The sequence below is a fragment of the Urocitellus parryii genome, chromosome 11 (genome assembly GCF_045843805.1).
Source record: "Urocitellus parryii isolate mUroPar1 chromosome 11, mUroPar1.hap1, whole genome shotgun sequence".
In the NCBI taxonomy this organism is placed as follows: Eukaryota; Metazoa; Chordata; class Mammalia; order Rodentia; family Sciuridae; genus Urocitellus; species Urocitellus parryii.
In genome coordinates, this window is record NC_135541.1 from 125,244,531 (window position 1) to 125,272,458 (window position 27,928).

Here is a 27,928-nt window from a genome sequence, read left to right on the forward strand (position 1 = left end):
CACAGAGCAGCTCCTCTTCCTTCCAGGGACAGGTAGGAACTGGCTGGGTCCCCCGACTGGGTGCTGGCCACCGGCCCGCAGTACCTTCTTTCTTTCCTTTCCCCCTGTAAGTAGCTGGCTGCCCAGAGCCGAGGCGAGGCAGGGAGAAAGGGCACTTCTGTGGGGGCTGGGAGCAGGGCGTGGGTTAGGGACTGTCCATGCTGCCCCCTGAGGGGCAGCTTGAGGGGGAGGCTCTGCTGATTGGGAAGCTGATCTCCAGTCTCCAGGGTGTTGGGGGTCTGCGCTCAGGAAGCTTCTCTGAGGACCCCCTCCTGTGCAGGGACTTGGCACATTAAAGAGGACTTTCCTCCAAAGCCACCCTTAGAAGGAGGCCCCTCTGGCTGGGCAGTAGAGACACGCCCTTCCCTCTGTCCCTTTAACTAAGTGAAAAACAGCCCGTGGACTTACAGACTGAATTCTAGAACAGATTCTAGGCTCTGCCCTCTGGACTTTGTGAATCTGCGACTCGAGGGAACCTGAAAGCCCTGGGTTACCTTGACCTTCTCCCAGGTGATTCTGATGTGCAGACGCGTTTGGGCGTTTGGGAACTGCTAGTAGCTTGCTTCCTAAGTAGAAGAGCTGAATGGCTTAGATGTGGCTTTGATTGAGGTTTGTCAGCTCTGAGGACTCCTGGTCTGGTCTGGATCCAGCTCTGAACACTCTTGGGCTAACTCAGCAGAGAAACACGTTCTCCTTAATTTACTAAAATTCCTGCAATGTGTGCAGGAGTCCTGGGACCCTGACTGCCTGGGGCCACGGTTGTGCAGTCACCTGGGTGACAGGTTCTTCCCACACAGGTGACTCTGGGACTTTGCATTTGTCAGGGCTAAGTAAATTGCTCTTATCTTTGACTCATCTGTATGTTCTCTGCATCATAAAATAGGAAGGTGATGATCATGTCTTGCATTCATAGACCACAAGTGCTTCTCGTCTGGGGAAAGAATACAGTCCTGGAACACAAGCAAAGAGGGTTTGACGCAGTTGTTTGTAACAGGCCCTTAGCCAGCGGAGCCCCCTTAATCCGTGCAGTGAAGGAAGGCCCGTCGTCTTTCCTCCAGGGCTGTACCGAAACACAGCTGTACATAGGAAGATGTTTGAGGGGATTAAACACATAAGTGTAAGATGCTTATATTTCAAATATATCATCTCAAAGGCTCTACAGAATGTCAGGAAGAAACAGCCGTGCAGGCAGCTGAACAGCTTATCCCAGTCTTTACTCTCCTGGAGCCTCTATGGCTCACCTACAGCTAGAGCTGAGACTAGATGATTACTAATGTCTTTTTTTTTTTTTTTTTTTTTGGTACTAGGGCAATCCCAGGTTCAAGACCCAGGGGCACTCAGCCACTGAGCCACATCCCCAGCCCTTTCTATATTTTATTTAGAGACAGTCTCACTAAGTCCCTGAGGCTGGCCTTGAACTTGCGATCCTCCTTTTGAACCTCACATATAAGGTGGACCTGGTTCTCTGAGTGTGGGTGTGGCTCAGATGCTGCTTCCCAGGAAGGCTTTCTAGACAGCCCCCCTCCCACCCCACCACCGTAGTATTCAGAATACTGAAGTCATCTTGATGATTTTTGCTTTTTACCTTTGCCAGATGTCAAGCTTCAGGAGAGCAGGGGTTTTGTCCTCTGGTCACTTGGTACTCTCGTCCCCTAGAGCAGTAGCTGGCCTCCACCTGGTGCCCAGGTGTCTGGGTGAGGTGCGGTCAGTGAGGCGGGGAGGGGTCTGATAAGCTGCTTCTCGGGAGAAAGAGGTGAAGCGCTCTGACCCTCTCAGGCCGTCTCTCAGGGCCAGGTGGCCATGTGGAAGTGGACTTCTCTGGTCACACCTGGGTTAACGCTTCTTCTTGGTTACCTGGAATTTTGAAGAAGAGTAGCAAAGGCTAGATCTGTTTTCCTCAAGCCCTTCAACTCCTCCCCTCGGCCCTCCATGAAGGGTTGCCAGATGTCCCTGGTCTCTGTCGGGGTGTAAGGGCAAGTGGTAAGAGCGTGGGCGTTGGAGACTGAAGCCGCATTCCAGGTGCCATCCCTCTCCCTGTCCAGGCCTCTGTTTCCTCATCGCTGAAACGAGCAGGCAGGATCTGGTCCCTACTGCTAGGGTTAGATGGGAGAATCACACCGAGCCCCCCAGGCTGAGGGCCACTGTTAGCATTGGTAACAGGCAGTTTAGATGCACATGACCCCAGAGAATGACGCAGCCCTGGTTGTGGCCAGGAGTCTCGAAGGCCTGCTGCCACCTCCTGAGGTTTGCTCTCGGTCTGAAACAGCCACCAGCTTCTGAGGTGGGTGGCACTCTTCGCCTGGCGCCACCAGGGGAACAAAACTCCACGGCAGAAGTGCCCGTGGCCTGTTCTCCTGCTGTATCGAGGACGTTCTTGGTGGTGGGGATACGCCTGGCGTCTGCTCGGCAGGGAACGGGTCTTGATGGGGACACACACGGGGAATCCTGAGGTTCCTCTGTGACGACGGGATGGATTCCAAGTTGCTTCGCAGTGACCTGACCTACTTCTTCCTGTCAGTAGGCCAATGCTCCGTCTCCAGAACCACTCCTGGTGCCATCTAATCTGCCAGGGATGAGACTCTTCTCCCAGTCAAACCACTTCTGTCCCCTTAACACCTTTGGCCCCTCGCAGCTGGAAAGTGGGTGGAGGTGGAAGAAACCCTGCCCCCGCAGCCACGTGAGGCCAACCTGACTTTTCCGGGTCCTTTTTCCTTCTAAGACGGCCCATTCAGATGAAATCAGAGCTCTTCAGACGTGTGTAGGCTGGCTGCTGGAGCCCGTTCAATCTTTATTTCCTAACTCTTCCCACTGGTCTCTGGGCTCGAAGGCCGGCCAGTTTATAGCGTGTGTTGACCTCGACACCTGCCGGGCTGTGGGTTCTCAAGGTAGCTTGCGGAATGCATAGAAGATGCTTGACATTCAAAAGATGAGTGATACCTCAGGGCTGTGGCAGTCATGCCAGGGTTTGGTTACGACCTAAATTTGAACTGTGCTTTGAAAATAGTCCTGAATTCATTCCCTTGGAAAAAATGTTTACTTAGCACCTACTCTGCAGTCAGAAGTGGGGACGGTGTTCCAGGCAGAGCAAGTAGCCTGAGCCGAGCAAGGGTGGGCCGGTGGGGCTGGTCAAGCCTACCACAGTTTGGTGCCTACCGAGGAGCAGAGAAAGGTGAGCGGGGCTGGGCTACGCTCAGTCTCAAGGCCTGAGCAAGGAGTCTGGGCTTTTTTTTTTCCAGTCCAAGGACTGAACCAGGGGCACTAACCACTGCGCCCCATCTCCAGACCTTTTTATTATTAGAGACAGAGTCTAAGTTATCTTGGGCCTCACTCAATTGCGGAGGCTGGCTTTGAACTTGAGATCCTCCTGCCTCGGCCTCCTGAGTTGCTGAAATTACAGGCGTGCACCACCGCGTCCGGCTGGACTTTCATTTCTTGAGTGGTGTTTTAGAGACTGCCGTGGTGAGAGCAAGGTCAGGAAGTTTGTCTTCAGTCAGTGACTGTGGGGACTTGAGTCGGGAGAGCTCCTCTGAAAATAGCGAGGGGTAAAAGTGCAAGTTCAGAGTGCGTTAGAGCAAGACGCTGACCTGGGGGAGACCTTGTCCAGCCGAGCCTCAGAACAGCGGGACTGTCTCAGGGACCAGTCCTGCCAGCAGCTTAAGGGTGTCCTCTCTGTGGCCACCTCTGCTTCCCGCAATATCGACTCCATCTCTTCTCCCGACTCTCAAACCTGAGGTCAGCAGTGAGGGGTGAAAGGCCTTCAACTCCCAGAGTCCTCCATACAGGACAAGGTACTGCTCAGAGGGGCTGGGGTCGGAGGGCTACTTGATATCAGCAGACCGAGCGGACTTTGGGTTCAGCAAGTTCTATTATTTATCATAAAAGAGAAACAAGAATCGTCCACGGACTCCATGATCAGTCTTCTCTAGATGATTTTGAATGGAATGCGCTTGATCTTCCACATTTGAAATCTCTCCCTGGTTAAACCCAAACGGTAACCATCACAGTGGGGAGGTACAGTCAGCAAACAGCATATTTTAGGATCTTGCTCATCTTATAATTTCCATTATCAATTATTTCAAGTAAATAACAATGTGTCTGAATTTCCACAGCTGTTGCTTTTTTTTGAAAAATATTTATTCTTAAGCTTTAGGTGGATACAATATCTTTATTTTACATTTATGTGGTGCTGAGGACCGAACCCGGTGCCTTGTGCATGCTAGGCGAGCGTCCACCACTGTGGCTTTTTAAAAGAGGAATCCAGATGGACTTCTGTATGATCTGCATCAAAACTAGAGGGTTGGCTCTAGGAAAAAGTGGTCTTGAAGAAGGTGAAATCAGATTGCCTCTTCTTCCGGCACTGACAGTCGAACTCGGGGGTGCTTGACCACTGAGCCACCTCGCAGCCGCCAGCCCTTTTAATTTTGAGACAGGGTTTCACTAAGTCACTTAGGGTCTCTATAAGTTGCCGAGGCTGGCCTTGAACTTACGACCCCCTGTCTCAGTCTCCGAGTCACTGAGATCACAGTTGTGTGCCACCACGCTGGGATGGATCGCCTTTTGTTTTTTTTTTTACTATTATTATTATTTTTTAGTTGTCAATGGACTTCATTTTATTTATTTATGAGTGGTGCTGAGAATTGAACCCAGGGCCTCACACCTGCTGGGCAAGTGCTCTACCCCTGAGCCCCAGCCCAGCGCAGCCCGGGGATGCCCTTTGGTGCTGGGGACGTGGCTGAGGGTAGAGCCCTGGCCCGGCAGGAGGTGGCCGAGCGAGGCCCATCTCCAGCACCATCACAGAAATCGCCTTTTGTCTCTCCCTTGCCTCAGACATTCGGTCAGTGTCGGCTGAGATGTCGTCAGAAACCAGAGCCCGCCCCGAGGCTCTGAGGGAGGAGGGCCTGGCCGAGGCCGGGAGCGTGTGCCAGGGCGATGCCCACGGGCGTTCTCGCCTGCTGCGTGGTGGGACTCGCGTCACCGCGTCTCCAGCTCTGTTTCCAGCACGTTGAGGACTCTCTTGCTGGGCCGATGCGCACACATGTGGAGGGACAGCATTCCTCACGAGTGCACCCTGTGCAGACGCCGCGGCGGGCTTCCTGAAGGGCAGGTGTCTCACAGAGGGCTCAGAGCTCAGTGGGAGGCGCAGAGTGTCGGGGTGCCAGGGGCCAGGAGACCCTGCTCTCCCTCATGCTCCCCCGAAGCAGGCGGAGTTCACTCGGGGGTTCACCCCTGTCACGTCATCAGAGGCCCTCCCCGGGCACAGGGACCAGGGTCAGACAGCGTCACCCGACCGCTGGCTCTCCACAGCCCAGGAAGCCTTTCCCTGGCTCCCGGGGGCAGACCAGGGCCTGGCGGGAGAGACGGCTGGTCGACTGCACAGTGGATGCTGACGACTGAGGTGACGAGATGCTGGCGTCCGGGACCCCCGTGGATCACTGTGTATGGAATGATCCGCTGCATGGCCCCGTGCGCTCTCCGGCCTGATTGTGGCCGTGGCACCTGGCCCTTCCTGATGGCCCCTCCTGGTTTTTCCGCCTCCCAGCAGAGTGCCTGTTGTCGTGTCCCTCTGATCCTTTTGGGAATTCAGCTGGCACCCGGGGCCGGTCTGGGCCCGAGGTCTGGATCTCAGGTCAAGCGTGACTCTGGCCCTGGTCACTGCTCTGGGAGCTGGCCTGCTTCAGGTCGGGGTCTCTCTGCCACTGGGTTTTGACTTCTGTTGAAGCTCCTGGGCACTCCTATCTTACAGCGCTTTGGTCCACCGCGTTGGTTCTGCTCCTGAGTCTCGGGCTTTCAGACTCCCGCGCCACTCCAAGTCCGGCTAGGTCTGGGCTCCCCGACTTTTAACAGTAACAACGGCTTTGCAGAGGGGGTCTGAAGTGAGCAGGTGGAGAAGCTCTGCCCTGAGAATCCAGGTGCTGCCATATTCTCAACGCCACCATCCCTCCAGCTTCAACACAGAACCGGGAACCCTGCTCAAAATTCCACAGGAAAGGGGAGCCCCGGTGTCCAAGGGCTCCCAGCAGGGGACGGGAGAGAAGATGACTTGCATGGCGTGGGCTCCTGTGCTCCAGATACTGAACGTAAATGCTTTTCCTATTCTATCTTGAGTAACGTTCAACGTCTCCATATGTGGTCTCTATGCTAGGTGGACTTCAGTCTTCAGCTCCCAATTAAAGAACTTGCCTGCTGGGCGCAGTGGCACACGCCTGTGATCCCAGCCACTCAGGAGGCTGAGGCAGGAGGATCTCGAGTTCAAAGCCAGCCTCATCAACAGCGAGGCCCTAAGCCACTCAGTGAGACCCTGTCTCTAAATACAGTACAAAATGAGGCTGGGGATGTGGCTCGGTGGTCAAGTGCCCCTGAGTTCAATCCTCGATACAAAGAAAAAAAGAAAAAGAAAAAATAAAGAAAGAATTTGTCCGTGATCTCACTGCCAGCAAGGAGGGAAACTGGGATTAAGAACTAGACTTGGCTTTGAAACCCTGGTCCATAATGTGATTTTTGGTCCTTGGTTCTATTTTTGTGGTGTGGTCCGTTTATCAATTTACACATTAGAGTTCGGGCTGTAGCTCAGTGGTACCGTGCTAGGCCCTGGGTTCGATCCCCAGTACTGGAAAAAGAGTTCTATATGTTGAATCATCTTTGCACCCTGGGATGAAAGCGATTTGATCGCGCTGCATGATTTTTTAATGATCTTTCATTTTTATTCAGTTTTTCTGACTCCTTGTAGTGAAAGAGTGCTGCGGCATCAGAAATCCTTTTTCCACTGGTTACAGATTGCCAGTCCAGAGGTTCAGTTCCGTTTGAGTTTACATGGAGTTACTTAGAAGTTTGAAATAGTCATTGGTTTTTAAAAATGGGGACATTTTACATAAATAACAACTTCCAGATTCAGTGGATGCCGTGGCGCACGCCTGTAATCCCAGCAGCTCAGGAGGCTGAGGCAGGAGGATGGCAAGTTCAAAGTCAGCCTCAGCAACTTATTTGAGGCCCTAAGCAACTCTGTGAGACCATGTTTCTAAGTAAACTATAAAAAGGGCTGGGGTGTGGCTCAGTGGTTAAGCCCCTGAGTTCAATCCCCGGGTTAAAAAAAAAAAAAATCCAGATTCCCCTGAGAAGTTGGAAGGTCCGGCACCCGAGCCTCTTGTCTCCTCGAGGCAGCAGCCTGTTGGCGCTGAGTCCAGTCGATCTGAGTCCGCTCCTGGTCACGTTCACCGGTCTATCTGACCAAGGGTATTTGGTGTGACACTTCTATTCCATGTTCTCCAAGTTGCCTGTTTGCCACTTTTCCAAGTGCTTTTCAGGAGAGACTGAAACTGAAATAAGCACCTTCTTTTCTTCTGCCCCCGACCCCTCTCTGTCCTCTTTACCAAGGCCGATGCTTCCTCGGCTCTGCACCTCAGCCCTTCCTGCACCCAGGCTGACGGTCGGGTTTCTCTTAGTGCTGGAGAGGCGACCCAGCCCTGCTCTGCCACCGAGCCCCGGCCACAGCTGTTTTTATTTTGAGTCAGGGTCTCACTAACTTGTTTAGAGCCTCCCTTCATGGCTGAGGCTGGCTTTGAACTCGTGATCCTCCTGCCTTGGCCTCCTGAGCTGCTGGGATGACAGGATGTGCCCCGAGCCTGGCACAGGCTGACCTTTCTAATGTTAAAAATGAGCCAGGTGTGGTGGCACGCGATTGTGATTCCAGCTGAGTGAGGCAGGAGGGTTTTAAATCTGAAGCCAGCGTCAGAAACGTAGTCAGACCCTGTCTCAGAATAAAAAGGTCTGGGGATTGAGCTCAGTGGTAGAACACCCAGGTTCAATCACAAATACCAATAAATAAATAGCATCCATCACTCCACTTTCCCTTCAGACGGCTATCCCAGCTCTGATTCACCTGTTCCATGACGCATCAGAAATAGCCACCTTGGCAGTTTAGAATCTATTTGCTTCTTTTTTGGTGGGGGTTACTGAGGATTGAACTGGGGTGCACTCGACCACTGAGCCACATCCCAGCCCCGTTTTATATTTTATTTAGAGACAGGGTCTCACTGAGTTGCTCAGTGTCTCACTGTTGCTGAGGCTGGCTTTGAACTTGGGATCCTCCTGCCTCAGCCTCCCGAGCCACTGGGATCACACCACTGGGTCCGACTGATACCACATTTTAATAGTATCACTTTTCTGGCACTCACCAGTCCATGAACTGGGTTTCCTTCGACCCTCCCCTTTCCAGCACCCAGGCTGAGTGGGCGCCACTCAGAACATCCTAGGGCTGCTGCGACTGTCCTCTGGAGGTTCTGGAGGCTGGAGCTCAAGGTCAAGGGGTCAGCAGGTTGGGCTCCTCTGAGGACTCCTTCCTCCACCTGCAGTGTCCTTGGTCTTTTCCCTGAGATCTCTTCCCCTGTTGGTCAGGGTCTCACCCTTAGGGATCTTAAACCCACTGAGGTCCCTGCAGCTGAGAGTCACACTGGAGGGTTAGGGGCACAGTTCACTCCATACTGGTAAGTGGAGTCCAGGCTGGACGGCAGGAAAGCCTCAAAGTGGGTTAGTAGAAAAAACGGAGCTCCGACGATAGGTTCAGGGAGTCGTAAAAGAGGTGGCTGCAGTCGAGACCTTTGCCACGCTGTGTCTGATGGGAACCAGAGCACAGCTGGGTTCACGCTGAGCTGTGGCTGTGGCCTCAAAGGACTTGGCTGTCACGTGACCCTGAGAGGCAGCGCCCTTCCTGGCAGGGAGACCACAACCAAGACGCTACCTGTGGGGTCCACAGGGCCGTGGGAGTGCAGCAGCTGTGGGCTCTGCACCGACGGGTGCGGCAGGCTGCCCCTGGACCCTAGACCCGGCCAGTGGAGTAGCGTGGGCATCTGTGTGGCTGCTGTTCTTACCTCGCCCCTTCATGGCCAGACCTCGGGGGGCAGGATGAGGAGTTCAGACCTCGGACACCCAGCCCTGTGCCTCTGTGACCTGCATTCTGTCCTCTCACCAGGTGTGAGGATCATGGCAACAGCCTCTCTCCTACCTGGCCCTCCTCCAGGGGCCTTTGGTCCACTCATGCCACCCACCATTCCTGGAACCCAACTCCTGCTCTGGCGCTACTTAAAAGCTCTGAGTGACCCGCTGACACCACACTGAGCCAGCCCCCTTGGATGGGGATCAGGCCCTTCTGGTCCTCCCCAGTTCCCTTCTGCTGGCCAGCCTCCTGCCCGCGTGGGTGCCAGCTCTACCTAGATCATGTCCCTGCCCCGCCCGGGCCTCGCCTCCTCCGCCTGCTAGTGGGGGGAGGAAGACGTTGGCAGGGGGCGAGGACCGAAGTGGAGCTGGCGCTCAGCACTGTGACTCGGGCCCCAGGACGAGATTTTAGGGCTGGCTGAGAGGTGGGACCTCCCCCAGATCCACAGGTAAAACGTCCTTCTCTGTTGATGCTGTTTCCCTGGCTCAGAGCTGGGACTTGGAAGAAAGGCACAAGGCGCCGGCCTTGGGTTGCCGTGTGTGCCCATTGGCTGGGACACTCCCTGGGGACAGGGCTGGCTCTTGAGGACTCTACGGGAGGCAGGACCCAGGGTCTCTCCTGGCCGGGCTGTTTCCTCGGTGACCCGCTCTGTGGGCGAGCGTGTGGGAGTTCATGCTCGTCATGTGGTGGTGTTGGTTTTAAACTTTTATTTATTTGTTTTAGTACTGGGTAGTGCACCAGGGACACGTCACCACTGCGTTACGTCCTCAGCTCTTTATTCTGTGTTTGGAGACGGGGCCTTGCTAAGTTGCTGCGGCGGGCTCTGAACTTGCGATGGGATTGCAGGCGTGACCCAGCATGCCGGCTCCCTGGTGATTTTTAAAGGCCAGGTCCACGTGGAGCAGCCTTTCTGACGTGCAGGCTGAAGGGCGGGCAGGCTCCCCACAAGCCCTGCTCACTGCGCCTTGCTTTTCCTGCAGCTGCACTGAGGATCGGCCCCTGGCCCCCAGCTGAGGGGAACATGAGACCCTGGAGCCCTTCTGTTTGGGCCTCAGTCATGCAGCCAGGCCCTGAGGCTAGCGCTCGGCGTGACCCGCTCTGGGCGGGCAGCGGGGGTGGGGTGGGGTTGACTGATGGTGAGGGATGGATGGCTGAGAAGGCCCCCCTTGCCCTGGGCTTGGAAGACGCTCTCTGGACCCCACAGCTGTTTATTTCCCGTGGGGACAGCCCAGTGGCTTTGATTCTTTCCATGCTGACGATCCTCGGAGGTCCCACCTGCAAGCTCGGGGGTGTCACCTCACTTTCCTGGCTTCTAAATGTGCCTATTTTTCCTGCTTGACCGTGGCGCGTTATTTTCCTGGTGACATGATTTGTTTTGGAACAGAGTAGGATGTCTAGGAGGACTGCCATGATTAATAATTAAGATTGCTAGAAAAAACGTCTCTGGCTCTCGCCGGACTTCCCGTCTGCCCTCAGAGCTCTGTCCTGGTCCCCACAGATCTTCCTGCCAGGTATCGACTTTCCCCTGGAGCTCAGAGGGGTCAGCGCTGTCATTACAGGGTTCTGTTTTGGCTACTGAACTGGAGGTGGAGCCCGCGGAAGGTTTGCTGGACTCTGACGTGACCTCACGACATCCGTCTGTCAGGGCCTGGCCAGGACCTCTGCAGGAAGCCGTGATGGAGGGGGAGAGAGGGAATGGGCTCTGACATACAAGGCCCTTCCTGGCTGGCCTGTGAGCCAGAGCCCAGGCCCCTGACCGGGGGCAGCACACAGAGCGGCCCAGGCGCTGGTGCTGGGTCTGACTCTGGCGCTCAGCCCTGGGGCTCCCGGCCAGTCTGTCCTGGGAGCAGGGGCTGCTGGCTTTGACGGTGGCTTCAGCTGCAGACAGAGAGCACGCGCCCTCAGCGCCCGAGGCCGCGCCACTGTGGGAGCAGGGGCGAGCCATCTGTCTGTCTGCTGAAACTCTTTGACCAACCCAGCAAGCAAAAGGCAACTTGAGATTTTGCCAAGAAAGAGCGATTTGTGTCTCCTTGTGAATGTTGGGCTTTGGGGTCTCCAGGGGGACATGGAAAAACCTTGTCCCCAAACACAGGACCAGTCCTGCTAGTGCGGAAGTCCCACTTTCCACCCTCAGCCATAAGGAAAGAGCCAGGGCCTGTGGCTGAACTGCCAAGGGCAGGGCTTTCGGGGTGAGCGCTGTGGCAGAGCGAGGGGACCCAGTGGCCTTTACTCTGGTCCTAGGGACGGCTGTGAATCTGTGGTGTTTGGGGGCAGCCCTCCGTTCCCTGGAGGTCTGCAGGGCCTGGGTGTGAAAGCTGGCGGGCTCTGGGCGTGAGCCTGGGCTAGATGGGCACGACGCCTGTAGGCTGGCCGGCAGCACAGGTGGAAGAGCAGAGTCGGGACTGGACCGGAGAGCGGGGCCAGCACTGAGGACACAGGCGGGGATGCCTGGGCCTTTCCCCAGGTCCGGCGTGACCCCTGTAGAGCGCCTTCCCCCTCCTCCCTGGATGCCGGGGGAGCTTCTTGTTTTCCGACCTCTTCCTCATGGGCTGCTGTGGACGTGTGAGCAGGCCGCGTCATGGGCAGTGGGAGGCCTGCCGCCCAGGTGGCACTGCTGCTCTGTGGGCACAAGGTCAGAGACGGCCATCTTGGACTCCCTGGCACGGTTCAGGGAACCCGGAGCCCTCTGTGGCCGCGTCCCTGCTCTGTCCTCTCTGTCCCCTGTGTGGCCATCTAGTCCCACCTAGGAAGGGACAGTCGGGATACTCTGGGCTCCTCTCTGAGTTGCAGGCAGGGAGCCGTGGGGGACACGGGGCTTGGCCTGCAGGCGGACTCCAGAGTCCGCTGGGCCCTCTGCTCGGCCCTGGAGCCCTCCATCAGCCTCCTGCTGTTCGGCCCCCAGGAAGGCCTTGGGGGGTGGCCAGAATCTCGGCCCTGGTCCCCGCGTCAATCCAGTGACCAGGACACGGTTCTGAGAAAAAGGAAAAAGAAGCAGAGGAGAAACACAGGGCCCTGTCCCCAGGCTGGGACTCTGCCGACCAGGAGCAGGGCTTGAGACGCCACGTGTCCTCCACTGGAGGTGTGACCCCATAACCTGGGTGAGCCACTCCTGAGATCGCCTGGCACCTTCCCAAAGTCTGGGTCACTTTGTTCCTGTGGTGGCTGTGTGCCCAGGGACACATGGCTGTGCCCAGGATGGGGAAGGAGGGGACCTGCTCTCCTGAACTAGGGAGGGCGGGGAGGAAGGGGCAGGGAGAGAGGAGGAGAAAGAAACGGCCATTTACAAATGAGTGGGAGGGCAGCCTGGACGGGATCCCAGCAAAAAGTGACCAGGGTTAGAGGCCACGGTGAGAGGGCCACAGAGAGAGGGCCACGGAGAGAGGGCCACGGGTAGGGGAGCAGTGTTAGAGGGCAGTGTTAGAGGGCAGTGTTAGAGGGCAGTGTTAGAGGGCAGTGTTAGAGGGGCAGTGTTAGAGGGGCAGTGTTAGAGGGCAGTGTTAGAGGGGCAGTGTTAGAGGGCAGTGTTAGAGGGGCAGTGTTAGAGGGGCAGTGTTAGAGGGCAGTGTTAGAGGGCAGTGTTAGAGGGCAGTGTTAGAGGGCAGTGTTAGAGGGCAGTGTTAGAGGGCAGTGTTAGAGGGCAGTGTTAGAGGGCAGTGTTAGAGGGGCAGTGTTAGAGGGGCAGTGTTAGAGGGCAGTGTTAGAGGGGCAGTGTTAGAGGGCAGTGTTAGAGGGCAGTGTTAGAGGGCAGTGTTAGAGGGCAGTGTTAGAGGGGCAGTGTTAGAGGGGCAGTGTTAGAGGGCAGTGTTAGAGGGCAGTGTTAGAGGGCAGTGTTAGAGGGCAGTGTTAGAGGGCAGTGTTAGAGGGCAGTGTTAGAGGGGCACTGTTAGAGGGGCAGTGTTAGAGGGCAGTGTTAGAGGGGCAGTGTTAGAGGGCAGTGTTAGAGGGCAGTGTTAGAGGGGCAGTGTTAGAGGGGCAGTGTTAGAGGGCAGTGTTAGAGGGCAGTGTTAGAGGGCAGTGTTAGAGGGGCAGTGTTAGAGGGCAGTGTTAGAGGGCAGTGTTAGAGGGCAGTGTTAGAGGGGCAGTGTTAGAGGGCAGTGTTAGAGGGCAGTGTTAGAGGGGCAGTGTTAGAGGGCAGTGTTAGAGGGCAGTGTTAGAGGGCAGTGTTAGAGGGCAGTGTTAGAGGGCAGTGTTAGAGGGGCAGTGTTAGAGGGCAGTGTTAGAGGGCAGTGTTAGAGGGCAGTGTTAGAGGGCAGTGTTAGAGGGGCAGTGTTAGAGGGCAGTGTTAGAGGAGCAGTGTTAGAGGTCAGTGTTAGAGGGCAGTGTTAGAGGGCAGTGTTAGAGGGCAGTGTTAGAGGGCAGTGTTAGAGGGCAGTGTTAGAGGGCAGTGTTAGAGGGCAGTGTTAGAGGGGCACTGTTGGAGGGGCACTGTTAGAGGGGCACCTTTATAGGGGCACTGTTGGAGGAGCACTGTTAGAGGAGCACTGTTAGAGGGCACCTCTATAGGAGCACTGTTGGAGGAGTACTGTTAGAGGGGCACCTCTATAGGAGCACTGTTGGAGGAGCACTGTTAGAGGGGCACTGTTGGAGGAGCACTGTTGGAGGAGCACTGTTAGAGGGCACCTCTATAGGAGCACTGTTGGAGGAGCACTGTTAGAGGGGCACCTCTATAGGAGCACTGTTGGAGGAGCACTGTTAGAGGGGCACCTCTATAGGAGCACTGTTGGAGGAGTACTGTTAGAGGGGCACCTCTATAGGAGCACTGTTGGAGGAGTACTGTTAGAGGGGCACCTCTATAGGAGCACTGTTGGAGGAGCACTGTTAGAGGGGCACTGTTGGAGGAGCACTGTTGGAGGAGCACTGTTAGAGGGCACCTCTATAGGAGCACTGTTGGAGGAGCACTGTTAGAGGGGCACCTCTATAGGAGCACTGTTGGAGGAGTACTGTTAGAGGGGCACCTCTATAGGAGCACTGTTGGAGGAGCACTGGCAGGATGCATGGGTGGGTCAGAGCCTCGGTAGTTCTTCCCACTTGTCCTGACCACTCCTCCGCCCCACCTACGCTTCCTTTGAGGAAACAGTAAAAAGGTTTGGTTGCTTTTCTATCCAGGGAGAGACATGAGGCTGTGGCTCTGCCCATCGCAGGGACAGAGGGTGGAAAAGGCCATTGAAGTCTAGATATCAGGGCTTCTCATCTGGGCTGGCCATCCACTTGCTGTTTGGGGAGACTAATTTCTCAGACCTTCTGGGCCACCCCTAGGTTCAAACTGCTTCATTCCCGTGGGGGTGTGTGCTCAGGACTGATGCCTATTTCCAGGAAGGGAACAAGGCACCCTGAATTCATGCCCCCACCCCAGGTTGGCTGGGAGAGGGAGAAAAACATGTTTCAAAATCAGCCCCAGTGGGGTTGCTGGGGCTCAGGCAGAGCTTTCCTAGCTCGTGGGAGGCCCTGGGTCGATCCTCAGCACCACATAAACACAAAATCAAAGCTGGTGTCCATCGACATCTACAAAAAGTTAAACATTCAGGCCAGAGCAGGAAGGGCTGTGCTCATAGCCGACACTGTGTCACTGTCTCCCACGGCGAATGTCTTTTTTTTTTTTTTGGCCCTGGGGATTGAACTCAGGGGCCCACGACCACTGAGCCCCATCCCCTGCCCTGTTTTGTGTTTTATTAGAGACAGGGTCTCCCTGAGTTGCTTAGTGCCTCACTGTTGCTGAGGCTGGATTTGAACTCGCGATCCTCCTGCCTCAGCCTCCCGAGTGGCTGGGATGATAGACGTGGGACACGGTGCGCAGCTCTATCAATTTTTATCTTTCATTTTTATGAAAAAATGGGGAATGACCTCCAAGCTGCTCCCAGCTGAGATGGCCTGGCCCCTTCTCAGGGCTCCAGTCCTGGTCCTGCAATGGCAAGAGGGGACAGGACAGATGGGAGGAGGAGCCACCTCAGGAGGGAGAACCTGATCTGGCCTCGGGGCCTCTCTCGCATTCCTGCCGAGGGACTGTCACCCTGGGGCCTGTCCCACTGTCTCTGTGGCGGCACCACATGGCCAAGCGGCTCTGGGGCCACCACATGGCCAGGGGGCTCTGGGCCGACTGTGCCATTGTCTGAGGTCCTCTCAAGGACTCCCACTGACCTTCCCTTGGTGGAAGAGCCATTCTCCCGGAAGCTGCTCTTCATTCCTCCGCCGTTCCCAGACCCTCTGCTGCCCCCCCCCCCGTGGCTCTAAGTCTCCCTCTGGGTGAGTGTCCACCGTGTAGGAATGCGCTCAGGTCCTCCCCGTCTTGTCCAGGGGTCTGTCCTTATCGCCTGGCCCCGGACGGGCTCCCACACATCTTGAGAATTCTGCGTCAGGTACTGGATCTGATTTCTTTAGGCGAGGGGACGAGAAGGGGTCTGGCTGGGCTGATGAAAGGGAAACCTCTGTGTCCGGTCCCCAGTGACCCGGTCTGAGACTCCAGAGGAAAGTGCTGCTTGGCGAAATAGCCAGTCCTGGTGGTGACGCCCTGGACACCCAGTGTGGCCGCGCGGGGACGTGGAGAACAGAGGTGGAGAAGAGAAGCCTGGGATTGGAGAAGAAGGTTCTGATCCAGTTCAACTCTTTGCCCGTTTGTTTTCTTCACCACAGAAATGGCCTCCGCCTTCAGCCCCCGGGAATGCCGACTGTCCAAAGAAGAAGGGCAAAGCTACGGCTTCTTCCTGCGGATCGAGAAGGACACAGACGGCCACCTGGTCCGCGTGGTTGAGAAGGGTAGCCCAGCAGAGAAGGCAGGTCTCCTGGATGGGGACAGAGTTCTTAGGATCAATGGCACCTTTGTGGACAAGAAGGAGCATGTGCAGGTGGGTGAGGCGGGTTCTCAGGGTCTCTCCAGCCCCCACAGCTCTGCGGGGTGTGATTCGGGCCAGCAGGACTTGGTTTTTCCCCCGGCAGCCGCTGGCAAGGAGGTATCAGTGATGTTGGCCCCCGAGTCCCCTAGTAACCCACACTGTGCCCAGTGGGCATTCCTCCCTGGGAAGCCGGCCCGAGAGGGGCTGTCTGGTGCCAGAGCCCAGCTGGTCTGCACGGGGCCGGGGGCGGGGAGCCATGGCAGGGCTAGGACGTGCCAGCCCTCTCTTCCCAGGTGGTGGATCTGGTCAGGAAGAGCGGGAATGCAGTGACTTTACTGGTTCTGGACGGAGAGTCCTACGAGAAAGCCATCAAAAAACGGGTGGACTTGCGAGAGCTGGGCCAGAGCCTGGAGGAGCGGGGCTTGGACGCCACAACCCTGGCCCCCGTGGTGAGCGGGACGGCGGGGCCATGCGCCCGGCCGAGGCTCTGCTACCTGGTGAAGGAGGGCAGCAGCTACGGCTTCTCCCTGAAGACTGTCCAAGGTGAGCTCACGGCAGGACACGGAGAGCCCCTTCCAGCAGGTTCTCTGTTGGCCGATGACTCTTGCTGTTTGACTGTCTCTTCAGTGGTCCCCGAGGTCCCCCTGGCTCTGTTGTGCAGTGAGGGTCATCAGGCGGACACCAGGGAGGGCTGGTGGGGGCCCTGCACTCTGGTTCCCCGCCACCGCTGGTCAGCTTGACGGCCCTTTGAGGCCAGAGGGAGGGGGGCTGATGCTACTTTGTTACCCCCAGCGTCTGGGGGTGAGGGTGGAGGGAGGCAGGACAGGAGGGCCTTCCCCCACCCGGGGGAAGGGCGGTCATTATTCAGCAAATTCTGGAGCAGGTGACATGGTGACTGTGGCTGAGGGCCTGGGGTAGGCAGTTCCTGTCCGCAGCTCCGCCCCACTGTTCTGAGGTGTGTCCCTGACGCTGGCCACATACCTGAGAAGCCCTGGCCCTCAGGGAGCATGCAGATCCTATCTCCATCATTTCAGAGGTGTGGACTGACCAGTACCCGGAGGGGAAGATGTTTTTGTAGGAAACGCAGAGGTATATAAAGGTACCAGGAGAAATGTCAAGTGCCTCGGGAAATGCGGTTCCAGTTTTCCTGATATGTAATTCATACAGTCACCTAGAGCGACCCTTTGCCTACATTGAAGTATCAGTAGCTCTTAACATTTTTAATTTTTTATTGTTTAAATTTATAAGTGACAGAAGGTGTTTTGACACTATACGTGCATGAAGCATGACTCCTGTTCTTGTGGTGGTACACGACGTGGTGTTACTTGGGTCGTGTGTTCCCATGTGAACACGGGAAAGTTGTGTCTGACTGGTTCCACTGTCTCTCCTCTTCCCATGTCCCCTCCCTTCCCTTCATTCCCCTCTGTCTAGTCCCGTGAACTTCTATCCCCCCATATTGTGAGTTAGCGTCCACCTAACAGAGAGCATATTTGACCTTTGATTTTGGGGGCTGGCTTATTTCACTTAGCACGACAGTCTCCAGTTCCATCCATTTACCGGCAGATGCCATCACCTCATTCTTCTTGACGGCGGAGTGAATTCTGCTGTGTGTATACACACCACACTCTTCATCCATCCATCTGTTGAAGGACACCCAGGCTGGTTCCCTAGCTTAGCTGTTGTGAATTGAGCTGCTGAGAACCTTCATGTGCCTCTGTCCCTGTAGTGTGCTGCTTTTAAGTCCAAGGAGTAGGATAATTAGGTCAAATGGTGGTTCCATTCCAAGTTTTCTGAGGAATCTCCATCCTGCTTTCCAGAGTGGTTGCACCAATTTGCAGTCCCACCAGCAGTGTAGGAGTGTGCCTTTCCCCCCATCCTCGCCACCATTGGTAGTGACCTGTATTCTTGGTAATCGTGAGTGGAGTGAGAGGGTCTCATGCCGTGTTAATTGTGAAATCTCAGTACCGTGGAAGGACTGACGCTTGTTAACTGGTACCCCACTCGCCCCATGCAAATGCACTGTGCTTTCCCTCCCTCCCACTGACCCGTGACTCCACTGGTAGCTGATGGTGGTGACAGTGCTACTCACAAAGGAGGAGACGGAGCAGATGCCTCCTCATTCCACAAATGCCAAGAGAGGGACGCAATGATGAAGCATTTTCTGGTTCTAGGGGCCATTGCCACCTGAGACTTAGTCGGGCTCAGAATTCTATTAAAATGAACAGATACCTGCTAAGTATGACCATGTCCACCTTAGTGCTGGGAGCGGTGACGGATTCTAGGTCAGCCCCTGGGGGTCACGTGAGCGAGCTCTGAAGTTGGAAGCTCTGCTGTCGCGCCCCTGGGAGGAGAGCCTTTTCCACTGGACCCCAGCTTCTCTGTGCGACGGTTCCCGCCCCGCTCTCTTCCAGGTAAGAAGGGAGTGTACGTGACTGATCTCACACCCCAGGGTGTGGCCATGAGGGCCGGCGTCCTGGCTGACGACCACCTGATTGAAGTAAATGGAGAGAACGTGGAGGCGGCCGGCCACGAGGAGGTGGTAGAGAAGGTAGACCCAGGGCGTCTGTCCCTCCCTCTCACTGGAAGGGGTGGCAGGCGGGTGGCGGGTAGGTTTCTGAGAGATGGACCCTGGGGTGGAGAGACTCGCCCGTGGCCCAGCAGGGCTACTGCAGGGCCTTGGAACTGGAGCCTCAGCTGGGCTTTCACCTAGAGTCTGAAGAACCCGGTTTGCACAGTGCTGCTCCTCACACACTCCCACTTCCTGTGCTGGTCACCTGTGGTCACCTGAAGTGATTAAATAGAAAATTCCAGAAACACAGTGCCTATGTTTTAAATAACTTTTGTTACTTATTAATCACTGCGCTTAATTTATAAACCAAACTTTATCATAAGTGTGTGAGTGCAGGAAAAAACAGAATCTATCAGGTTCAGGACCATCTGCTATTTCCAGAAGGTGGCCATGTGACTAAGGGACAGGTGGTGTGGACAGTGTGCACAGGGTGGATATGGTGGACAAGGGATGATTCCTGTCCTGGGCAGGTGCGGGGCGATGGCAGGGGACTCCATCTTAGAGGGTCATGCCATCCAGAACCTAGGAGATACTCCTGGGAGTCTCCGTTCAGGGTTTCTGGCCTGCAGTTGACTGCGGGTAACAAACCACAGGAGAGTGAAGCTACGGAGAGGGGACGCTGTAAAGTGTCCAGGACCCACGGGGACAGGGGTCTCCTCCGAGGTCACCTGGACTCCTGAGCTGGACCGGCCTTCTCTCCTCTTGGTGAATGGCCTTCCAAGTGGACCCTGCTTTCTTTCTTTTCCAAACTCCTGTGCGGGCCTTCCCCCACCTGCCTTTGTGGGTCCGGTGGACGCGTGTTGGTGAAGTCCCCCTTGATGAAGGAGCAACAACCCTAGAGGTGGAGAGAGGACAAAGCGGGCGCAGCATCCCGGCCAGCGGAGGCTGGAGTGGCCACTCCGTGGGCTGTGGAGACTGCCCCAGAGGAGCCTCTTCCTCCCAGCCTTGTTCTTGGGGACGGACAGGCTTCCCGTGTGTGCTGCAGGTGAGGAAGTCGGGGAACCGCGTCGTGTTCCTGCTGGTGGACAGAGAGACTGGCAAGCGGCACAGTGAGCAGAAGACACCATTCAAGAGGGAGGCGGCCAGTTTGGAACTCCTGCCTCGTCAGCCCCGACTGGTGGAGATGAAGAGGGGCAGCCACGGCTACGGGTTCTATCTGAAGGCAAGCCCGGAGCGGAAAGGCGAGTCACCAGGAGCAGGGCCCCGCAGTGTGACCTACTGATGGTCCCAGTCCAGCCTAGAGGCCACCAGGTCTAGGTGGAAACGGCCAAGAACAGGAGGCCTAGCTAGGTCAGCTTCTGGGTCACCCGGGAGGCCGATGCTGGGATCCCAAAGTGGGCAGAAGTGAGTTTTGATTTGAATGTACCAGATTTGAAGGATCTAGGAGAGAGCTGCCGAGTACGGGAACTTGTGAAAACTAGCGTGAGGGACAGGAAGAGTGAGATCCGGCGGGGGCTGCTCCTTCCCGAGGTGCACACGCCGTGCTCCAGACCCAGCGCGGTGGCCAGGGGCCTGACTCTCAGGGCTCAACTTGGTGTCAGATTCATGGGTCCCAGGACCCTCTCTGACTTCCTCTTCAGCTGCTCCCCTGCCGAGATCGGTGCCAGTCTTGTATTAACACGACCTTTAACCCTGAGCCCTTTCCTTGTCAAGGGTCTGTTCCCTCGTGTCCTAAGCAGGAGAACCACCCAGACAGGGCGCTCACAGGCCTCCCGGAGGCGGAGGGAGGGAGGGAGGGACACTCGTCCTACTCCGCACACCTTTTAGTTCATCCGAGTCTTTTTTTAAATTTATTTTTTAGTTCATCAGGGCTTTGAACTCCCAGTTTTTGTTTTAGGGGCTTTTCTGATAATTCTATCTTTTTTTTTGGGGGGGGGATAGGTCAGATCATCAAGGACATAGACTCCGGAAGTCCAGCAGAGGCAGCTGGCTTGAAGAACAACGACCTGGTGGTTGCTGTCAACGGGGAGTCTGTGGAAAACCTGGATCATGACAGTGTGGTGGGAATGATCAAAAAGGGCGGAGACCAGACCTCACTGCTGGTGGTCGACGCGGAGACAGAGAGCATTTACAGACTGGTGAGTCAGGGCTGGGCCACCACCCCTGCTCCCAAACTGGAAGGAGGTGATGAGCATCGCTGAGCTGAATTGAGGCTCAAATTGGTACTGATATGAAAATGCTTGGGGATTACTGAGGGGTTCTAAGTCCTTGGACCTAAGATCTTGAAAGAATTTGTGAATACACTACAGAACGACTCTTGCCAACCAAGATAATCTATGGAGAACATAAGCCTGGAGAGAGAGAGAGAGAGAGAGAGAGAGAGAGAGAGAGAGAGAGAGAGAGAGAGAGAGACAGACAGACACAGACCCAGACCCCCCCCCAACTTCCCCAAACAGAAAATAATTGAATTTTAAGTTCCATCAATCTTATGTAAAAGCCCAGAAAAGATTATCAAACAGTTTGGAACAGATTTAGCAGGACCAAGTTGTACCAAATTAATCTTACTTCTCCTTTAACAACTATCATTCTAACAGTTACTGTTTGCATGTTTTAAAACACATTTATTTTATCAAAAGAATTAGGGTTGAGGCTAATTTAATAGAAATCTGGGGGCTTAAGTACCTTCTGCTTTGCTAGGGGTTGGTCATAAAGATGAATAAGAAAAAAGGTTCTTGTTCTTACGTGATAGACAACAGAAACGCCTAAGGGCACATAAAGGGTACAGGAGGAGGGATAGAATGGAGGTGATATTTTTACATAGGAGGACACTGGAGCTGAGAGGAAGTGACTTGCTACAGTCACCCAGCGAGGACTGAAGCCAGTAATCCACTCCAAGTTCTTGGTCTCTTGATTCATTTTATCACCCTCCTCCTTGACACATAGATGAAGTATTTCAGGATGTTTTTGTAAACAAGATCAAATAATAGACTGAATGACAGATGTCAGTGGGTTTTTAGTTAGTTGAACAACCGTCCCCAAAGAATACTCGATCCTGGAACAATGTTGCTGTGGATAGAAGTTTCCAGTGTCAGGCCGCTTGTTCCTACCCTACTTTATTAAATTTGGAATGAAACAAAGAGAACCCATAGAGGAGGTAAAGCAGTGATGGATGACTAGCTGGCTGGAAGGCATGATTAATATCGTATGAATACGAGATGGTGAGATCTGCTTTAGTGACGCTCCATGCAAGTGCTTGTCTGGCTGGCACGAGGTCCTGTCGATGCCTGGTGCTGCGGAAACACCCCCACCACAAAGTGACGGACGTGGCTCTGGAGGTAGCTACCTCCTTGTGCTGGCATCAGACCACCCTTGAACTACAGTACCCTGGACAAGTTACCTTCCTCATGCCTCAGTCTCCTTGGTTAGAAGGTGGGGTAGTGACTGCGAAGGGCTGTCAGAAGGTCGAGTGAGTTAATATTTAGGCTAAGTCCATATTATGTGCAGTTCTGAGGAGAACCCTACCCTGTGCCAGTTGGTAATTAGGGGAGAGACTCTGGAAGCCACCGCCTGGTGACTAAGGCTGAAGTTAGCCGACCACTCACTGCTCTAGGGATCCTGCCATCTGGTCCTTTCCAACTCTTCTTAATCTTTCAGAACGATCATAGAATGCTTAAATGTTACTTTATTCTTCTTTGGTTAATATAAAAGAAAACTCTGCTCTAAAAAGGTGGCGGCCCAGCTCTCCAAAGTAAGCTGAGAGGTTGAGGCAGGTGGTGGGTCTTCTGAGAGGTATCGGTGAATATGTGAAAACCTGTTCAGTTCCTGGCACATACTAGATAACTAAAGACTCAAAGAATGAATGAAACTAAGTGTTAAAGGTCCCTGTCATTTGCCCAGAGATGGACTGCTCCTGGGATAGTTGATCTGCTTGTGCAGGTTGCGCTCCTGGAGATATTTTGGTATATGATGAGTCACTCTGATAAAGAGTCTCTGGTGTGGAACATTTGCAAATGTGTCACTGATAGGTCTAGGGTTGTTGAATTGGGGACGAGGTTCTGTGCTGGTAGCACTCTCAGGAAGGAGGTGCGGTTTTGTGGTTAGTAAGACAGATGAGAAACCAGAGGACCAAACATCTGATTTTAGCCAGGAGGCTCCAGTGCGACTGGGGTGGAGCGCACACTGTGCTCGCCTTGCCTTCCGTTGGCTCACTTCCTGTTCGTTGCCTAACAAACGTCCTGGGCCTTTGCAGGCAGCAAGGTAACTTCTGATCCAGATTAGACCACACCCACATCAGCCTTCCTAAAACACCAGCTGATAAAGCTCTTGGTTCTATTAAACAATGTCCGTTTCCCGTCCTGTGCTTCTGTGTCCAAGACCAACATTGCTTTCTTCACCTGTGCGGTCTGGTAGTTGAGATGGATCACAAGTATTTAAAGATGGCAGGGAGTACCGGGCGCGGTGGCACATGTCTGTAATCCCAGGGGCTCAGGAGGCTGGGGCAGGAGGGTTGCCAGTTCAAAGCCATCCTCAGTAAATTAGTGAGGTCCTGAGCAACTCAGTGAGACCCAGCTCTAAATACACTTAAAAAAAAAAAAAAAAAAGGCTAGCTGTGGCTCAGCGGTTAAGAGTGCCTTGGTTGAACCCTGGGTGGGAGTGTGGCATAACTGGAGTGCCTGCGAGCAGTCAGAACCATGACAGTACAACCAACACAGCAGAACCCGGCACCCAGCAAGGGGTGGAGAGGGACTGCTGTCCATCACGTGACACCTTCCCCAGTCAGTACCGTGCGCACAGGGTCTTCTGGCGTCTGGGTCGTCAGTGTGCTGTGTTTTACTGTGACGTGTCTGAGGAGCTCTAATGACCATCTTACTGAAGGGGACTGGCTCAGTATCATGGTGTCAAGAGAAACCAGAAATTCTTTTTTTTTTTTTTGGTGGTGCTGGACAGCAAATCCAGGGCGCTGTGCATGCTAGGCAAGTGTCCACCACTAAATTGCCCCAGGTACTAGCGACGGTCATCCTTTTGGCTTCTTGTACAGAATTCTATCCTGCTTTTAGTTCATATTTATACACGTCTGCATATGTTCATATAATTCCACAACTGTGCTCAATCTTCTTTTATACTTTTCCTGGCTTGGGTACTAGAAGAATTTTATAGCCTGTAATTAGTTGGATCCAGAAGAGGAGTGGTACATGTATGGTACCTTATAAATAAAACAAGCACATTTACTGATGAGTAACTATTTTTTCTCTATTTTCAAAAGGCTCAGTTTTCTCCATTTTTCTACTATCAAAGTCAAGAAATACCTAATGGTTCTATCAAAGAGGCTCCAGCTTCTATCCCTGCTCCTCTGGACGTCTCAAGTCCAGATACTACTGAGGAAGTAGCAGATCACAGGCCTAAACTCTGCAGACTGATGAAAGATGAAAATGGCTATGGTTTTCACTTAAATGCAATTCAGGGTCAGCCAGGCTCGTTCATCAAACAGGTAATCTGATTCCAGCGTCCAGTGAACAGTGTTACAATTGGAAGAGTCTTAGCTTCTTCCACCCATTGATGGCTTAATAAAAAGGTGATACTTCTAGATGCCGTGGCTCACGCCTGTAATCCCAGTGTCTGGGGAGGCTGAGGCAGGAGGGTGGCAAGTTCAAAGGCAGCCTCAGCAACTTAGCAGGCCCTAAGCAACTCAGTGAGGCCCTGTATCAAAATAAATAAAAAATGGCTAGGGATGTGGCTCAGTGGTTAAGCACCCCTGGGTTCAATCTCTGGGCCCCTCCCCACCCCCAAAAACAAAGGAAAAAAAATGGTACACTGCAGACGTTTATCTCACTGGGGCTCAGTACTTTCACAGTCCCGCACCCTCCGAGTAAGTCATACTAGAAGCTCACGTCTGTGCCGACCTGTGTCCTACCTGCCTGTCTCCATCAGCGAGCTCATCTGCCTGTCGCACTGTCAGCCCTGTGCACCTGGCAGAGTGCCTTCCCCCACAGGACTGATCATCACCATCTGGTGGTCCCCAGCTGGGAGGGGGGGTCCCTAGGGGGACCTACGGCGTCCACAGCCTTGAGAACAGAAAGCGCGACTTTCACCCAGCTGGTCACACTGCTCACCCAAGTGTGGGAGTCGCAGCTAAAGAACTGGAGAGGTGACACGGCTGAGAACAAATTCTCAAAGTGCCCCTCTTCCCGCTTACAATGGATAACTCGGAACTTGTGCTCACAGGTGCAGGAGGGCGGCCCTGCTGCTCAGGCTGGGCTGGAGGACGGGGACATCGTCATCGAGGTAAATGGGCTGAATGTGCTGGAGGAGCCCTATGAGAAGGTGGTGGACAGGATCCAGGGCAGTGGGAAGAATGTCACGCTCCTGGTCTGTGGAAAGAAGGCCTATGCTTATTTCCAGGCCAAGAAAGTCCCTATTGTGTCCTCCATGGCTGACCCACTGGCTGCCGATTCCACAGAAGAACCAGGGGCAGCGTCAGAGCACGACCCGCCCGTGGCCAAAGAACGAGTGAGTGACGCTCCGCTTCCCTTTTGTCCCTTAGAGCCCCTAACAGGTCACCTGGTGTCTGTTCCTACTGTTTCCTCGTGTTGGAAGATCTGGTGAAGAGCAAAGTGACCGTGGAAGGGAGGTGTGCACGGCAAGCTCCCATTTCCATAGCGCGCCGCGGCGTCAGGACCACAGGGGGCACAGGACAGGCAGACTTTCCGCTAGATTCTGTTCTGTCACTTGTGGTCCTGGGTAGATGGGTTCACCTGCTTGGTCCCCAGTTTCCTACCTATTAGAAAGGGATGATTTCTAGAACTGTCTCAGAATTATACTAAGGTCTTGAAATGCTTTAACCAGTATCTGCTCACAGTAAACACAAAAATGATGTTGGGGACAGTTTGAGAAAATAATTGGCAGGTGTTATTGCTTTATTACTAGGAAAGATTAAGCATCATTCTGTTTACACCTGGATTAGGTAAATTCATTAAAAATATTTTTTAACTTGTAGAGGGACATAACTTTAATATTTTTTAATGTGGTGCTGAGGACCAAACCCAGTGCCTCCCACGTGCCAGGCAGGAGCTCTGCCGCTGAGCCCACCTCTGCCCTTCATTCTCCTCTCCTAAGTATCTGAGGTCCAAGAGCACATCGATGGTCCAAGTTTGTCGAGACACTCGTGGCGAGGCGAGGACTCCAGAGCTGAATGCACAAGGCCCAACTCCGCCTGCGCCTCTCTTCCCCGGGGCGGCCTACTTCCCTCCACCCTCTCTCTCACTGGAGTGCGTGCTGCCACCCCATGAGGAGTCCGCAGATGTGGACTGGAGCCCCGGAGCCCCAGAACTGTCTTCTTGGTTGAGCTCAAGGCTGAAGAAGACCATCACTTGAAGGTGGACAGCGATGATGGCAGTTACGTTACAGTCACTTTAGGGGCTGGTGCAAAGGGCACATTGCACAGTGTGGCAGGGCAGTGGATCGTGACGCCCTGTGGTGAAAGTGACGCTGGCCAACGGCCCCCCTGGGGGCCCTGAAATCCCCACCTGAGGTCTTCAGGTTGCAGTGTGGCTCTAGGCCTGGGCACATTAGTGGGCAGCACTTGGTAGCTGCGGAGCAGGATGCAGCGTCAGAAGACGAAGGGGCAGGGTGAGACTCTTCAGTGTCCTGGAAAGCCATCTGCCCCGAGGTGGCAGCAAGCTTCCCCAGGAGAGAGGAAAACTTGCTGCATTTGTCGAAGACGACAGATGACGATTTTGATGAGGAAAAAGCGCCAGTGAAGACATCTGTACGTGACACTCCAGCCCCAACCCAACCACCAACACCAAGATCAAAAGGTCGAGTCCTTCAAAAAACAGGAAGAACTCCTAAAACTCCAAGGGCCTGGTTCTGCAGAAGATGCTAAGGCAGAAACCAGGGAGAACTCCTAAAACTCCAAGGGCCTGGTTCTGCAGAAGACGCTAAGGCAGAAATGCAAGCAAGCACAGGACAAGGGGGCTGTCTCCCCACAGTGGAGTTGGTAGGTGAGAGATGCTCTGCGTGACCCACCAGAGGCCACTCAGGATCTCTGCAGTGCGGAAGCCTCTGAGACAACAGTGTCCATCTTCAGGCCTGGGCTGGGGCTCAGTGGTAGAGAGCTGGCCTAGCATGTGTAAGGCACTGGGTTCGATTCTCACCACCACAGGTAAATAAAGGTCCATTGACAACCAAAAAAAAAAAAAAAAAAAAAAAAAAATCTGTCTTGTTTCATTTCTGTAACAGTTGGTATCTGGCTGTCCTTTTTACTATGCAAAGTGAGAGCTTTCCCTACTGTGTTTGGTAAATGTCCAGGTTTCATTGCCAAATGTGTTGTCCAAAATCCTTTTTTTTTTGGTACGGGGCTTGAACTCAGGGCATTTGACCACTGAGCCACACCCCCCGTCCTATTTTGAATTTTATTTAGAGACAGGGTCTCACTGAGTTGCTTAGGCCTCGCCATTGCTGAGGCTGGCTCTGAACTCGTGATCCTCCTGCCTCAGCCTCTAGGATTACAGGTGTGGGCCACTGTGCCTGGCAGTGCCTGTTTAGTTTTTAAAGATGGAACTCCACCTTTGCTTGGTTTTTAAGTGTTATGGGATGTTATGATAATGTTTTATTAGTAGTAGTGGTGGTCAGACATGGAAATGGTGGGAACACAAATATATATATGAAATAAACTCAGTACTTTAATAAAGTAAAAAAAAAAGATGAATTCAATATTTTTTTCTATTCTACTGATTGGTGAAATAAATAACAAATACTCATTTTAATGAACATAAAATAAACACTGACCTTATATTCTAGAAAGCTTAATAAGTATTCTAATTATCTTAACAATTCCTCTATAGGTGGTTAATTACAGTTCCATGCTAGTGTTATAGAAGAGAAAAATATATGACGTTAAGAAATTCGTTCATGTGTCAAATAGCAAGTTGGAAACAAAGCCAAGTGCAGGACTCAGATCACCTGTCTCCTAGAAGTGACTCTAGAATAAGCCACCCCTCTCCTGACATTCACAATCTGTAAACCCTCTCTTGTCTTTGCACAGGCCCACAGCACAGCCTCGCATTCTTCTTCCAGTTCTGAAGATACAGAGATGTGATGCCGGGAATGACCCCTTTGGCCGACACTGCTAAGGGTCCAGAATTGACTTTCTCCACTTACTGCCTGCATTCCACCTGTGTGACCGTCTGCAGTTGTCATTTGCCTTAGGGGCTGCTGCTCTTGCAGGTGGCTTATTTATGGTTCTTAGGAAGATGTAAGGCAGGAGTCACATCATTTTTAAGTGATCTCCTCCAGGCTTCAACTCAACTCCATTTCTCTAATGATTCTCTTACTCCTATAGGCTCCTTGAACACCAAAAAAGCTCATAATCTATATATGTGAGAGTTGCTAAATAAAAATATCTAAGCAGATCTGATTAAAATCATGCTTTTACAGAAATGCTGTGGTTGCTGGAATAAATACTATTAAAATGCCTTTTGACTATGCTTGAAACCTCCCTATTAGCTGGTGTAACCTTAGTAGTGCTTTTGTTTTGGACAAAAAACTTTTTATGCTCTGATCTTCTAAAACCATGATAATATAGAATAAGACCTTAATAATAAAAGTGATAACATTCATAATTGT

The 27,928-nt window shown here is 53.5% G+C and overlaps 1 protein-coding gene and 1 pseudogene across 1 annotated transcript; both read left to right on the plus strand.

Annotated features, from left to right (window-relative positions):
- On the plus strand, positions 1-27,906 carry Pdzk1 (PDZ domain containing 1). The gene is made up of 9 exons (XM_026381656.2): positions 1-32; positions 15,596-15,807; positions 16,089-16,338; positions 18,207-18,343; positions 19,350-19,545; positions 20,246-20,442; positions 23,568-23,792; positions 24,527-24,811; positions 27,348-27,906. The coding sequence occupies exons 2-9, from the start codon at positions 15,598-15,600 to the stop codon at positions 27,399-27,401; spliced, it is 1,554 nt and encodes a 517-aa protein (XP_026237441.1). The 5' UTR covers positions 1-32; positions 15,596-15,597; the 3' UTR covers positions 27,402-27,906.
- On the plus strand, positions 25,794-26,324 carry LOC113177124 (nucleophosmin pseudogene; annotated as a pseudogene).
- Positions 27,907-27,928: the final 22 nt, after the last annotated feature.

Excerpts from the sequence above, each read along its gene's own strand:
- Pdzk1 (XM_026381656.2), top strand. The coding sequence starts at position 15,598 with ATGGCCTCCGCCTTCAGCCCCCGGGAATGCCGACTGTCCAAAGAAGAA. Across the intron at positions 16,339-18,206 it reads CTCCCTGAAGACTGTCCAAG|GTAAGAAGGGAGTGTACGTG; the intron begins GTGAGCTCACGG and ends GCTCTCTTCCAG. Across the intron at positions 19,546-20,245 it reads GGCAAGCCCGGAGCGGAAAG|GTCAGATCATCAAGGACATA; the intron begins GCGAGTCACCAG and ends GGGGGGGGATAG.